This window comes from Meira miltonrushii, assembly GCF_003144205.1.
Source record: "Meira miltonrushii strain MCA 3882 unplaced genomic scaffold FA14scaffold_1, whole genome shotgun sequence".
NCBI classification, from domain to species: Eukaryota; Fungi; Basidiomycota; class Exobasidiomycetes; order Exobasidiales; family Brachybasidiaceae; genus Meira; species Meira miltonrushii.
In genome coordinates, this window is record NW_020289943.1 from 2868838 (window position 1) to 2883796 (window position 14959).

Genomic DNA, 14959 nt, shown 5'->3' on the forward strand with positions numbered 1-14959 from the left:
AAACAATTGCTTGATCGGGAAGATGGAGGAACAGAGATTGAGTGCCATTAGTGTAGTTTTGTGATCATCATTAGATTATACACAAGCAATCTTTGAGGTTGGATGATGTTGAAGAAATTCGCCGTAGATCTTTTACCAATACGCTAAGAACCAGAAAAAGATTTTTAGCGTAAAGGGTTGAATCGATATATTCGCGGGGAGATGTTTCGTTTCTCTTTACGCGTTACCCGAATAAGTTAGCATCTTTTAACCCTTAGCGTCACGTATAGTACATTGCTCGAATGATGATTTGAGGCACACTTATTAATCATCTGCCGACAATTCAATCCTCCTTCGTCAACCTAGAATAGAAAGTCGAACATCAATATGAATATAAGCTTGTCTCGCTTGCATAGATGAGAGTGCCTGCACTTTCCATATTCAGACTGATTCACGCTGTCTCGTGATGGTGTCAGAACAACTCTTCGGGCATAACAAACATCAGGGTCTCGAATGTGGGAATGCATTTCCCATTCCCAATTGTTCCTTGCTCGCTAATTAACATCAAAGTGGCCTAACTTTTGATCCTCGATCTTATTGAAGGGGTATATACATGACTATGGAAATTCGATCGGAGTGTGTGAGGTAATCTTACATCTTTCTACAGGTACAATCAATAATTAATCCTTCGGGCCATTCAATTCGGCATGCATCTTACGACGCTCCAAAATTTGTTTCTCTTGCCCGATCTTCTTTTGATAATCTCTCGCCCGATCACCGTAATGTTTGTTTTTGTTCAAATTGTCTCTAATATGAGATTGGTATGACATCCAGGTATGTTTCTTGAAACGGTTTTGCAACTCCTTTGCACATAAAGTACCATCCCATGCTTCCTTGGTGATGGCCAAATGATGTATAATCTGCACTGCATCCACTTCAGTAAAATCGATTCGAGTTCGTCCGCCAATCCCAGGCACCGGACGCATCAAAGCCAAAGTCTCAGCATTTTGCCTCGGCACCGAATTGAATAAACGAGCAGCAGGTCGAGCTTTGATCGAATCAATCTGTGCCGTTGAAAGTGCATACTTTGCATCTGCCCGATCTACAGCTTTTCCCGCTTCGACACTATCCACCAGCCATGCTTTACGTAAGATTGATTTCTGAGTCTTTTGTCTTGTAGCTTGTCGAATGACGGTTAAAACTGTGTTGTTTTGTGATTGCAACAGCTCTTCATCAACGATCACCACATCACATTCCTCTACCCGATTGCAAACACGTGCTCCATTTGACCGAATCATATCTACAATCAGGTCTCGCTCGCTGATCGCCAATGGAACAAGAATTCTTAAAGGTCTTCCGTCGGGTTCGTTACTGAAAAGTCGTTGTTCTGATTGAGCGGCTTCTCTTGTTTCAACGGGTTGCAACAATCGTCCTAGTGCGTCTTCTGGTACAGCATCTTTTTGAGCTTCACGACGCTCGTGCGATCTCCTTTGTGTCTCCAGAGCAGATTCGTACGATGATGTTGACGAGGGTGGTGAAGATGAATGCGGAGGTGAAGATGAGGACGATCGCTCTTCGTGATCGTGTATTGCTTGCTCGGCCGTGGGAGCTGGTGTGTTGCTTCTTGCTCGCTCTGCCAGTGCTTCCAGCACTTGCTCTTTACTTGATGCAACAGCCTGACTATCCTGGCCATGCTCTTCTGTCATTGTCACATCTGCCATATCTTGAATATCCTCTGCATCCGAATCCTTCCTCTGTTCTTGCTCTACGTCTCTCGCATCTCGATCCTCACCACTCTCCTGAATATGCTCGGAACCGGAAAGCGTAATATCCCTCGCGTCCTGATCTTCAGCATCATCCTGATCTTCAACATCATCTTGATTACGTTCGGAACCGGAAAGGGACACACTTCTCATATCTTGTTCGCCGTGAGAACTTTCGTATGTAAGAGGTGCAGTCTGGAAATATGTTTCCGGTTCATCTTCCCAATCTCGTTGGCGTGGTCTGGCTTTAGGCCGCTGTGATTGTGTTGGCCGGAATGTGCGTTCCTGATCTTGTTCAGCAGCTATTTGATTATGCTTAGGATCGGAAAGGGGTGTGTTTCTCACATCCTGTTCGCCGTGAGAACTTTCGGTTGCAACAGGTGCAGTCTGGTAATATGATTCCGGTTCTTCTTCCCAATCCCGTTGGCGTGGTCTGGCTTTAGGACGCTGCGATTGTGTTGGCCGCACGGTATACTGACTCGAAGCTGCCTGTGAATTACTTCTTGAGAGTAAAGGTACTTCATCTCCAAAGAAAAGCGGGATCTCCTGTTCTTCTTGCTCTACCGGTGTCAGTGATCTTCTACGATGCCTACGTGGAGGAGGGGGAATCGCTGGTGAAGGCGGTGCTTCGGGAGATTGACGAGGTGATGGAGCTGTAGAGAAAATTTGCTCTCTTTCTAACATCGCCAGCGCTGGCAGCCTGTTCTTGTTGCGTTTCGACGATGTTTTCTTGCGCACAGTTGGCTTTGGGGGCTTCTTCTTGGTAGCAGCAGAAGGTTCTGCATTTGGATTCTTTCTTGGACGACCTTTTCCCCTCTTTGGTACAGCGGTTTCTTGGTCTTGTGCTGGTATCGGGGTCTTTGATCTGCTTTCAGGCAAGCTCGATTGCTCCACCTGTACTTCTTGAGCAGCATTCTGCCTTTTAGCCGGTGGAGTTGGACTTGGTGAATCATCAATACTTATCACACTTGCCGCTCTCTTTCGTTTCGTTTTGCGTGGGCGAAGTTGCATTGTTGATGGTGGTGCAGTCTCATCTTCCTGTGCATCTGAGGTAGAACCAGCGCTGGCATGTTCTTGAAGAGCAACACTGTCTTTGGGCATTGCCAAAGGCTGACTTTTTTCAGCATTTGCGTGATCCAATGCAGGTGCCGTGGCAGATGCAGCCGCCGCTTCAGCGTTTGAGGCAGAAGCAGCCACTGACCGTTGCCGTGATTGCGTACTAGCAACGATCGCTTCGGCGCTAGGTCGTGGCTTTGGTCTTGTGGAAGGTTGACTTGCAAACGGGCGGCTCTTTGACGCAGAATTGAGGCTGCTAGCGATTGCCGCTGCGCTTGGTCTTGGTTTGGGTCTACCTGAGGGCGTTCGTGTCAATGCTGCATTACCCTGTGTGAACGATTGAACAGTGATTGGCTCTGCTTGTGTCACTCTAGCAGTTGCATATTCTTGGATAGAGGCAGATGCACTCGGGGATGAAGCAGCAGAATGACTGGAAGACAGGTTCAAAGAAGAAGCCCGGGAAACAGAAGCGGGAGCTTGTATAGCTTCCTCCGACTGCTGACGTTGTGAAAGTGGTGGTGAAGGAAGCCAGTCCGGTCCACCAGGAACAACATTTCCAACGTTGCCCGTTGCCGTTCGATTCGATGTTAGGATAATAGGACGCATATCGGGAAGAACAAGTCGTTTCAAGTTTTCGGTCTTGACCGAAGCTGTATTTCCTGACCCTTTAGAAGCATTTCGGTTGCTGTTACTTGGTGGTGGCTGTGTCGCATAGGTGGCGGAAACGAATTCAACAGACGAATCACTATTGTATCCGTCATCCACACTTACCATGCTACCATGGTTGCCTGTTGTACTATCTCTCTGTCCACCTCTCATCGCGCTCGGTCTCTTTGTTAGAGGCAAGCGAGAGGTGGTAGAAGAGGGTTTATGATGATTCAAGCTCCTTGAGGAATGATTGTCGCTTGTGAGAAGTACTGGTGATCCATTTGACCTTCTAGGAGCAGGCGTTCGAGTAGAACGTCTTGTACTACTTCCTTCAGAGCTGTGTTCTTCTTCTGCGTCTGAGTTGGCCAAAGAGGAAGAAGAGCTGTCTGCCAGTGGACTGATATCAATTTGCCTTTGTTTGCCTTTCCTGACTGAGCTCCTCGATTTCGTATTAGAGCCTTCACTCGTTAACGGGACGGGTGAATCCTCTACCAATCGTGGCACGGCAGCTCTTGCAGACCTTCTCAGCATGTTGAGATTATCATATGAAATACTTGCATATCAGCAGCACCTATTGCCAACCTTGGCTCATGATATCTCCTCTTGATGAGGAGGTAATTGTATGGAACAGGAACACTAAATGCTTAAAGCTTGACGTGATATTTAACGCGTATAAAGAACACATGCAGACAGACAGACGTGTTGTGTCTTTTGGCGTTTGTTTGTTTACGGCGCCGACACTTTAATGTACTTCTGTGAAGAAGAAGGTGAGAAGGTCACACTTGGAAAAGATGATGCAAAGATTGTGACACTCCAAAAAATAACTGAAAGGGAAAGCAAATATGCAAACAATTTCGAATACAACAATGAAAGAAGCGTATTTATGGCAAATTAGACAACAAGTTAAAAAATCTCACCACCCTCAATTCTGTTGAGATGCAGATGAAACATCATGCCATGTCATAGCAGCATGCAAGCTGTTCCGTTTGGTGGGATCACCTGCCGTTGACTGAGAAGAAGGTCCAGTGGCTGAAGATGAAGAAGATGAAGTCGCAGAAGATCCCGAAACGCTCCTGGCCGTACTATTGGCTTTAGCAGATGCACCTAAAATCCTTGATTGAGACTGGGTATCCGATGTTGCTCTAGCTCCGTTTGCAAAAGGTGCTACTACCCGCTTTTGTTGTTGTTGTTGTTGAATAGGATTCCCATTTCCATTCGAAAGTCCAGAAACGGAAGATATTGGCTTTTGTATTCTACCTGCCGCTTTGTTCAACGCTTTGATCGTTCCTTGCTGTCCAGTTCTAATGGTAGGTTTAGGGATAGGCGTTCCACTAGGCCCTAACGATTGTGAAGATGCACTACTCATTCCTCCGCTCATCGATCGCCATTTAGGTGTTGATGTTCCATTCGTTGAACTTGATAATTTCGATGCCGATTGCCTTGACTTTTGCATGCCTGGCAGGGTATAGTCGGCGGCCTGATTATCTTTTCCTTGAATAACTTTGCGATCTTCTGGACTTGAACTTCTGTCTCTTGCACTTCGCCCTTCTTCCGATTTTTGTTGATTGGTCGTTGTACCTCCATTCTCGCTAGTCATACTTGAGGATGATCGCCTTCCCAACGATTGTCGCGAAGATCTTCTGCGTGGGGAATCTGACTGTTGCCGTTCGTCTTGGTTGGGTATGGTCTTCTCAGTGGAGGTCTCCATCTCTGATTGATCTTCTTGTTTGTCTTGCTCGCGATTTGGCGAAAGTGATTCATCGTTTTGTGCCTTTTCTTGATGCAATTTGCGTATTTCTCTCAAATTTCCCGTACTTGCCGCTTCGTTTTTTCCTTTTAGCATTCGCCTTTTCGGCTCTTCTTCTTGTTCAGAATTCTCACCATTCATCTCACTTATTTCATCACCGTTCAATCCTGCCTGCATTGATCCTTGTCTCTTCTTTCTTTGACTTCCAATCGCAGGAATTAAATCAACAGGATCAGGTTTACGCATCTTTGTGTTCAACTTTGGCAAAGCATAATTGACGGATTTTCTATCCCGCACAGAACTTCTACGTGATGCTCTTGTTCCGTTTGAGGAGGAACTACTGTTCTCCTCATCCATTTCCGCTTCACTCTGAGATGCGCTGATAGTGTCTTGCTGATGCAAATCCGTCGTAGAAGAAGAGGCTGAAATCGAACTCAACGGGCCTCGAGCATCTTCAGGAGAGCTTGGCGTTTTCCGCTTTCGTGGTGTTTTGGTTCGTACTGTTCCATTTTGCGATCTTGTAGAGCCATTGCTTACAGGTGTAGGTGCTCGATTTGGGATGGGAATGTGTCCTCCCTCATCATCCGTTGAAAGCTCAATCTCTTCATCATCCGCAAACGAGCTCAAGCTGTCCATGCTGGTCATACGTTGAATCACGCGGTCTCTTTGACCATTTGTCGAGCCAGGTAAATCAAGGTGGTAGTTGGATTGTTGTTCTGTTTCGAGATTTGATTGAGTGAGAGGTGTATTATTTTCCTGTCTGAAGATCTCTTCGTGAATGTGGGGTATCGTATCGTTTAGATCAGTCTGTAATCGTACTGTATCTTCTCCATCCCCTGCAAAGCTGACTGGATCGCCCAATTCGCCATTATCGGAATCCCGATCGTCACCAACTTCTGGCTCCTCTAATGTTATCTGACCTTGATTTTCGAACTGTGCGTCTGAGACATACACGTTCTCAACCTGTTGTTGCTCCTCCAACTCCATGCTCTCTTCTTCAGCTAAATCTGCAAGATCAGCCTCAGGTGGTCTTGCAACATTTCGTGCAACGCCTCCAGGCAGAGCGTTAGGATCGAGGACTACCCGTGTACTTGGTCGAATGTGCGATTTTTGTTGATGTTGTTGCAAAGCAAGCAAAGCAGATGAAGGTGTTACTGCTTGTTGTTGTTCTGTAACTTTTTCGAATCCATCAATCGAAGCAACGGCAGTCATTCCTGCGCCGATCAACTGCCATCCTTGTCTGATGCAAATTACTGCTTTTTCGGCTCTTTCCAATCTTGCTTTCATTCGATGTCTTTCTAATTCGATCTGTGTCTTTTCTGCTTCTAGTCCCAACACTTTCTCTTCCAGCTCTTTGATGCGTAGTTGTGCTAACGCATTTGTTTTGATAATATCTCGATTTTGTGTGATATGCTTCCGTTTGAATTGATTGAAATGTTCTAGTATGTGATCTAGGTTGGATGGACTGTTTGCATGCGATCCGAATCCGCTACTCCTCCTTGTGGCAGGTGCCATAATTAGATGACTAAACGATAAGCGCCATTCAATGAAGGAGAGAGGAGAGTATAGACAGCCTTTGGCTTGCTTGCTTGTGTGATTCGAGTCCTTCTTTTGTCCCAATATTCACCTTGTAATCGCCATGAATGGTTGATGAGAACAGTTAAGAATCCATCCAACACAATCAATACAATACAACACTCAGAGCGTGGGTTTGATTCATTCGCTCGCGTTTGTTCATCTTTGCATTTCTCTCAAGCAGGCGCGTCAAATAAACTCTCTCCGTTTGTACGAATAACACTTTTATAGACAGTCAAAAAAGATTAGCGCGTTGGTCGTGTAGTGTCACGTGTGCGTATCCAATTGGGAGGAATTAATATTCAATATTCATGAATTGATCAAGATGGTGGATCTGTATGAATTGATGAAATTCATAACGAATGAAACTCAATTTAGTGCTTTTCAATTCATTTTCAAGATATGATCACGCGATCAGCTCTCCAGTCATATAATATGAACCTTAATCGATCATGCACCTATTCTATGTGGAAGGCATCCTTCTATGTCCCTGATAGAATCCGAAAATAGACGTTGTTCATTTCTATTCATATGAAATGCATGATGAAAAGACGCCGGATCTCCTTTGCTTTTGTTGGTTTAATTTTAGCACAGCCGGAAGTGTATGTATGAGATGGTCTTGGCAAAAAGTACGAATTAGGGTAGAACGTACCTCAATCTTACACAATACGCGTTTCAAGTCATTTTGCATGTTGCAGTAGCAGCAGCAGCAGTGCATCTCTTCCTTGGCTTCAAATCGGCTTTTTCTCCGAGGCAGTGTATTTGCGCTGCATAAGAACAACACTTTTTTTATTTAGGCGAAAGTTTAAACCTGTGCGATACGGCGGCTACTGCACCAGTGTTGCACAAATGCAAAAGCTGCTTGCTGCTTAACGCGTTTACCCCTAATCATCATTCGAGAGGAGCCCCTGAGGAAGAAAATGGAACAAACACACACACACACAAAGAGAGTAGAAATGCTTCTGAACAGCATTGTGATGGACAAGAGGTCCATTCCATGCATCAAAGTCTAAACATTGGCTCAAACGCATACGGTCCCACTTGCATTTATCGGCAACCGTACTTCTTACACTCTCCTCCTCCTCGTTTATCACTACAACCTTCACCATCATCTTGGATCCTTTCTCTGTAAGGAGCTCACGTCAAAGGTATATCTATCTGCCCTATTCGGGTATTCTCCTCTTACTTCATACTTTTTTAGTCGCCGTTCATTAGCCTTCCTTGGCATTTTACTCCAGTACATCATGAGTGCTCGCGGATCTTTTCAAACAGACGAACGTAGGCCTTTGGCAATGGTGGATACGGATACAATTGATTATTTTGACGATATTGGAGGTGAGTTCATTTGACTTTCTCACCATCATTTCTACCAATTCTTACCGTCCCCCCTTCTCTATCAGGAATACCACCTCCTCATCGATTATCAGGCCTATACAATCAAGGCGGTCATTCACCTTCTTCCTCTGGCTTCAATTTAGCCACAACAACCGGACAAGATCATTTCTCACCTTCTCAAAGTCAAGATTTCAACAATATGGCCAACTCTCATAGCTTTGCTTCTGCGGGAATTTATGATCATCCATCATCATCAGGACAATTACCCATGCATCCTTCGTATAGCTTTGGTAACAAGAGCGAATATGGCTTAGGTGATGATACATACAATAATACTGCTGACGATCAAGCTTTCTTGGGAGGTGGAGCGGTAGAACGTGGTGGAATGTCACCTGCTGTGGCAGCCCGAGAAAGATATATGGCCAGAAAGGAAGCACAAGGAAATCCCTATGCATATGGAGCTGGGGAAGCAGGAGCAGCGGGATCCAGAGGATGTTTCAGTGGAAAACGTAAATGGGCATGGATCATAGGTGCAATTGTTCTGATAGCCGTGATTGCGGGTGTTGCAATCGGAGTGAGCATGCACAAGAAATCTTCCACTGACGGAGCTTTGGGAGTAGTCCAAGAAAATGGAAACGATCCCAGTCAGTTCAGCAAAGATCCAAACCTACATCAAAGCTTCTATGGAATGTGTTATACACCTTTGAATGCACAATATCCTGCTTGTGGCGATAGTCAAGACGCAGTGATTGAAGATATTCAGTTGATGTCACAATTGACAACCAGGGTCAGAACATACGGTGCAGATTGCAATGTTCCCGAATACGTTTTGCAAGCTATTGATGTAACAAAGGTGAACATGACTGTTTATTTGGCTGCATGGGTTCCGCAACCTGCTGATGATCCCAGTAATACGACATGGAACCGTCAAATGAGTGAAGTCATTGCCGCGATCAAGAAACATGGTCCTGATCACGTTGATGGAGTGACGGTAGGAAATGAGTATTTGTTGAACGGTGGACCGGAAGATCAATTGTTGGCAAAGATGCAACAAATGCGAGATGCTCTCAAAACGCTCAATCTTACCAAAACGATTCCAGTCGGTACTGCTGACGCAGGCAGTATGATAACAACATCATTAGGACAAGGAAGTGATTATGTTATGGCAAACGTTCATGCATGGTTTGGAGGATTACCCGTTGATCAAGCAGCCGGTTGGGTTTGGTCTTTTACAGCAAATCAAGAACCTGCATCGGCTTTATTGGCAACCAATAAGCCTCCATTGTACATTGCTGAAACTGGATGGCCAACAAGTGCAAATGATACGGCTGCAATGACTTATCAAGCAGCCGTTGCCGGAGTTCCTGAATTAAACACTTTCTTGAGCACTTATGTTTGTCAAGCAAACGCAAATGTTACAGCAGGAGATCAATTTTCCAAATATTTCTTCTTTGAAATGTTCGATGAGCCTTGGAAAGCCATCTATGGAGGTGTTGAGCCCTATTGGGGACTGTTCAACTCCAACAAAACGCTCAAAGCTGGTTTGACGTTACCTGATTGTTCGCATCCTTGAGTAGATGCTCTTTTAAATGTATTGCTATTTGCGACCTGCCCTATCTGGTCTTGTTTAATTTTCTTGACATTGTTTATGTACGTATTTATTCTGATGATGAGAAATGCTATGGACTTTAAAGCTTTAACCGTGAGCTATGATCGATCGGGATGCAAAAGTTCATATTTGCAGAACTTCACGGCGCCGCCTCTCGGTTAGAAGGCGTGTACATAATTTGGTGTGTGTGTGTGTGTTTGTATGGCTGCACTTCTATGCGCTGCGCGTGTGTAAGTGTGGAGAAAGGGAGTAGGGGCACCCTACCAGAGAAAAAGGGGAAAAGTGCCTGTTTGAACATATGCAAAGCGAGTCAAATTTGTTGGTTGTTCTCATCAACTCCAATCGTTAACTACCATCACACATACACACCAATATGGCAAGTGCCAAAAGAATCGCAAAAGAGTTAAGCGATTTAACAAAAGAACCAATCGAAGGTATAGAAATTGAAACAAATGAAGAAAATATATACAAATGGATCGCAAAGATGAAAGGTCCTGATAATACACCTTATGCTGCGGGAACGTTTAATTTGTTGGTTGAATTTCCGGTTGAATACCCATTCAAAGGTCCAAAAATTCGCTTTCAAACGCCAATCTATCATCCAAACGTTGATGCAGAAGGTAATATGTGTGTTGCATTACTCAAATCAGAAGCATGGAAACCTAGCACAAAAACGGCAACAGGTATGCAATCAAAGGCATTCTTAAATATCCATTTCCTCAAGCTGACTCACAATCTTCACCTCCCTATAGTGCTTCTGGCAATGCGACAATTACTACTAGAGCCAGCCATCGAAGATGCCTTGGTTGCTAGCATCGGTGAGTGGAGTTGGAGGTGCTTCATATCCAACATACTGATCAATCAATCTCACCTTTTCGCATCAACAGCTGAAATATACCAACAAGATAAAGCGCAATTTGATAAATTAGGTATGTATCGAGATTTATTCGTTTCATGCCAAGACTGACTTTTCTACCTCCTCCCTCAATCAGCCGCTGAACATACAAAAAAGGTAAGCAATCTCTTCGCACTGCAAGCTCTAGTCATGTTGCTAATTTTTAAATTCTTACCCGATACAGCACGCCACAAAATGAGAGCACTCAAACAACCCCTTTACTCTACCGGCTAGGTCCCCCTTAGAGCCCGCTTAATCTCACTCAATGTCACCATAAACAATTGTTAATTGTATCGATCCAATCACTGACGTATGAGGAACATGCTTGAAAATATATAAAAAGAGGTAAACATATGCATATAAAGATATCTACTGAAAGCTCAATCTTCCAAACTTTGGAAACTCTCTTCGATTTGTTGACTTAGCTCTTCAAGTTTACCGGTAACTGCTTTTTCACCATCTTTGGGGTTCAAGAACTTTTGTTGAGTTAAACCGTAAATGGCGTCCGAGCAATGTTCTTTGATCTTGCTCCAAGTTGCACCATTTGTAGCAGCTTGTTGTGCTTTATCGTGGAATAAAACCATATTTCTCAACATACCAGAAGTCTTGAATTGAGGACAATAAGCATCATAATCTGAAACACCATTTTGTTGCAAAAAGTCATTCTTTAAAATTTGTGCAACTTCCAATGTTACCTTGTCATTTTCTCCTAATGCACTCTTTCCCACCAATTGCACAATTTCAGCCAATTCAGAGTCTTTTTGCAAGACGGACTTGGCGGTGGCACGCAAGCCTGTGAAACCGGGGTGATTTGATTCGTAGAATGGTTCCAAATCACTGATGTATTTGGAGTAAGACACATCCCAATTGACCGAAGGGAAATGCTTTCTTTGAGCCAACTTCTTGTCCAAACCCCAGAAAGCACCAACGATACCAAGTGTTGATGCTGTGACTGGATCAGAGAAATCACCACCTGGAGGTGAGACAGCACCGACGATAGAAACACTTCCTTGACGTTCTGGGCTACCCAAACAAGTGACCTTTCCTGCACGTTCGTAGAAACTGGCCAATTTGGAACCGAGGTAAGCCGGGTAACCTGAATCAGCAGGCATTTCGGCCAATCGACCTGAAATTTCACGCAATGCTTCTGCCCAACGAGAAGTGGAATCGGCCATCATGGCAACGTTGTAACCTTGATCACGGAAATATTCTGAAAGTGTGATACCGGTATAAATGGAAGCTTCACGAGCTGCGACAGGCATGTTGGATGTGTTTGCTACCAATGTTGTACGTTTCATGATTGGTTCTTCCTTTCCGTCCCTTTGCAATGTCAATTCGGGGAATTCTGCCAACACTTCGGCCATCTCGTTTCCTCTTTCACCGCAACCAACGTATGTGATGATATCTGAGTTTGAGTATTTGGACAAAGCTTGACTAATGACAGTCTTACCGCATCCGAAAGCACCTGGAATAGCAGTCGTACCACCTTGAACGCAAGGGAAGAGGGAGTCCAAAATACGTTGACCAGTCAACAGAGGAGTGTCTGCTGTTAACTTTTCGGCAACTGGACGAGGCGCACGAACGGGCCAAAGGGCACACATTGTATGCTTTGTCTTTTTGCCTTCGAATTCGGTTTCTAGAACAACGTCATCCACTGTGTAACTTCCTTCTTCGGCGATATGGGTGATCTTTCCGCGTGCACGAGGTGGCAGCATGATCTTGTGATCGGATAGCAAGGTGTTTTCGAAGACGGTACCATAGATGTCACCACCGCTGATCGTATCTCCAACTTTGAGGGTAGTAGGTTTGAAGTCCCATTGCAATTCACGATTTAAAGCCTGAGTATTGATACCACGGGGGATATAAATACCACCACTCTTTTTCATAATACCTTCCAATGGTCTTTGAATGCCATCATAGATGTTTTCCATCAATCCTGGACCCAATTCCACACTGAGTGGTTGACGAGTTCCCATGACTGGATCACCGACGGAAACACCACTTGTTTCTTCGTAAACTTGAATTGTAACCCTATCAGCATCAACACGAATGATTTCACCGACCAAATCATCATGACCAACACGAACAAGTTCGTACATGGATGAACCAATCATGTTTTCTGCCACCACGACTGGACCTGAAACACCGTATACACGACCCATACGGTTCTCACGTTCCTCATCGCTCATCTAAAGGGGAAAGGGAGGGTCAACTCGATATCGCTATGAGAGAGTTTTGTGAAAGTACCTACCTTTGAGAGACCTTTCTGATTTGCTGCTACTGCTGCCATGATGTCTATTCTATCGCTGTCTAGGGAAGAATCGAAGGAAAAACAGATAGGGAAGGGATGGTGGAGAGCCAAATCCCCCCTATCAGCAATCATTTGACTGGAAGAGGGGGTCGTGCGCTGGGCTGCGCGCTTGTCTTTCGTTTTTTACCCGCAATAAGCAATAGGCTTGGGTTTGGGCTTATATCAGCATTATATCAAAATGGAGGTATAATAAGAGCTGACGCACAGACAGAAAGCGTAGACGCGCGTTCGAGAAGGAGAAGCGTACTTTGATGATGGGATTGGATTCCACTTCATTATAACCATCACAACTACAACCCCATCACAGTAGACAAAAATGCCACCTCGTGCTGATTGGGAGAAATACAAGAAAGCAGATGAAGATCAAAAAGATGAAGAAAAGATTGTGGCACTAGATGAAGGAGATATCCAACTCCTCAAAACATACGGACAAGGACCATATGCACAAAGATTGAAATCGATCGAAAATGAATTGAAAGAAGTGCAAAAACGTGTGAACGAACGAATGGGAGTAAAAGAGAGCGATACAGGATTAGCACCACCAAATCTATGGGATTTGGCAGCCGATCGTCAAAGAATGGCACAAGAACAACCATTGCAAGTGGCGCGATGTACAAAAATCATCAAAGCAGATTCTGGAAAAGCAAAAGAGAACGGACAGGAAGGACAAGCACAACAGAACGGTGCAAGTGGATCAGAAAGCTCTTCAGAAGGAGGAGGCGAAGGCGCCAACGGTGAAGGTGATCGGACAGGTGGCCTAGCAGGCGCTTTGGGTGGTCTCGGCGGTCTCAGTAGAGCATTCGGTGGAGGCGCAAATGCAGAAGAGGAAGACAAGTATGTCATCAACGTGAAGCAGATTGCAAAGTTCGTTGTCGGATTGGGTGATCGTGTTGCTCCAACAGATATCGAAGAAGGAATGAGAGTGGGAGTCGATCGTACAAAATACCAAATCCAAATCCCTCTACCGCCCAAGATTGACCCGAGTGTGACAATGATGCAGGTTGAAGAGAAACCTGACGTGACATATGGAGATGTGGGAGGATGCAAAGAACAGATTGAGAAGCTGCGTGAAGTTGTAGAAACACCACTTCTAGCACCGGAAAAGTTTGTCAACTTGGGTATCGATCCTCCAAAAGGTGTTTTGCTCTATGGACCTCCAGGAACAGGAAAGACGCTCAGTGCCAGAGCTGTGGCCAATCGAACAGATGCAACCTTTATTCGTGTAATTGGATCTGAATTGGTGCAAAAGTATGTTGGTGAAGGTGCAAGAATGGTTCGTGAATTGTTTGAAATGGCACGAACAAAGAAGGCATGCATCATCTTCTTTGATGAAGTAGACGCCATTGGTGGTGCCCGTTTTGATGATGGTGCAGGTGGAGACAATGAAGTGCAAAGAACGATGTTGGAATTGATCAATCAACTTGATGGTTTCGATCCCCGCGGTAATATCAAGGTTTTGATGGCTACCAACAGACCTGATACCCTGGATCCTGCTCTTTTACGTCCAGGAAGATTGGATCGTAAAGTTGAATTTGGTTTGCCTGACAACGAAGGTCGTGCCCACATCTTGCGCATCCATGCCCGCTCAATGAGCGTTGAAAAGGACATCCGTTTCGATTTGATTGCACGTCTATGTCCCAACACAACTGGTGCTGAATTACGCAGTGTTGCAACTGAAGCGGGAATGTTTGCCATCCGTGCCCGTCGTAAGATGGCAACCGAGAAGGATTTCCTTGAAGCCGTTGAAAAGGTCGTTCGTGCTGGACAGAAATTCAGTTCGACAGGTCTATATAGTAACTACAATTAACATGTATCATTTGCATATCAGTAAAATTTATAGCATACAAACAAAGCATGATGGTGTTAAGGTTTACTGTGTCAGGCACTAAGGGTGAGCTTCTACGCGCCGACGCGCAGCGCTGCTTGTTTATTCTTTTAAAAGTGTTGTTCTCGCGGGTGGAGAATCGGAACCTACTAACAACAACAACAACAACACACACACACACACACACACATCCTTTGATTCCCACCATCATTTTGC

General features: G+C 44.8%; 6 protein-coding genes across 6 annotated transcripts; 3 read left to right on the plus strand and 3 right to left on the minus strand.

Moving 5' to 3' along the window:
• Positions 1–524: 524 nt before the first annotated feature.
• Positions 525–4058, minus strand: FA14DRAFT_187764 (uncharacterized protein). The gene has a single exon (XM_025501624.1). The coding sequence runs from the start codon at positions 3975–3977 to the stop codon at positions 660–662; it is 3318 nt and encodes a 1105-aa protein (XP_025358000.1). The 5' UTR covers positions 3978–4058; the 3' UTR covers positions 525–659.
• A 237-nt stretch (positions 4059–4295) lies between these two features.
• Positions 4296–6944, minus strand: FA14DRAFT_159626 (uncharacterized protein). The gene has a single exon (XM_025498298.1). It carries the CDS (start codon positions 6706–6708, stop codon positions 4369–4371), a length of 2340 nt encoding a protein of 779 aa, XP_025358001.1. The 5' UTR covers positions 6709–6944; the 3' UTR covers positions 4296–4368.
• A 706-nt stretch (positions 6945–7650) lies between these two features.
• Positions 7651–9798, plus strand: FA14DRAFT_130525 (glycoside hydrolase). Its single transcript, XM_025496912.1, has 2 exons — positions 7651–8103; positions 8169–9798. Exons 1-2 carry the CDS (start codon positions 8013–8015, stop codon positions 9674–9676), a joined length of 1599 nt encoding a protein of 532 aa, XP_025358002.1. The 5' UTR covers positions 7651–8012; the 3' UTR covers positions 9677–9798.
• A 288-nt stretch (positions 9799–10086) lies between these two features.
• On the plus strand, positions 10087–10810 carry FA14DRAFT_159628 (UBC-like protein). The gene is made up of 5 exons (XM_025498299.1): positions 10087–10395; positions 10465–10530; positions 10600–10641; positions 10705–10724; positions 10792–10810. Exons 1-5 carry the CDS (start codon positions 10197–10199, stop codon positions 10804–10806), a joined length of 342 nt encoding a protein of 113 aa, XP_025358003.1. The 5' UTR covers positions 10087–10196; the 3' UTR covers positions 10807–10810.
• Positions 10811–10987: 177 nt separating this feature from the next.
• FA14DRAFT_142188 (putative TFP1p-H+-ATPase V1 domain 69 kd catalytic subunit, vacuolar) lies at positions 10988–12933 on the minus strand (the record flags this gene model as incomplete). The annotated part of the gene is made up of 2 exons (XM_025497167.1): positions 12859–12933; positions 10988–12796 (listed from the first exon to the last, which is right to left on the minus strand). The coding sequence occupies exons 1-2, from the start codon at positions 12895–12897 to the stop codon at positions 10988–10990; spliced, it is 1848 nt and encodes a 615-aa protein (XP_025358004.1). The 5' UTR covers positions 12898–12933.
• A 301-nt stretch (positions 12934–13234) lies between these two features.
• On the plus strand, positions 13235–14767 carry FA14DRAFT_166776 (26S protease regulatory subunit 7; the record flags this gene model as incomplete). The annotated part of the gene is made up of 1 exon (XM_025500044.1): positions 13235–14767. The coding sequence occupies one exon, from the start codon at positions 13235–13237 to the stop codon at positions 14723–14725; it is 1491 nt and encodes a 496-aa protein (XP_025358005.1). The 3' UTR covers positions 14726–14767.
• Between the last annotated feature and the right edge of the window lie 192 nt (positions 14768–14959).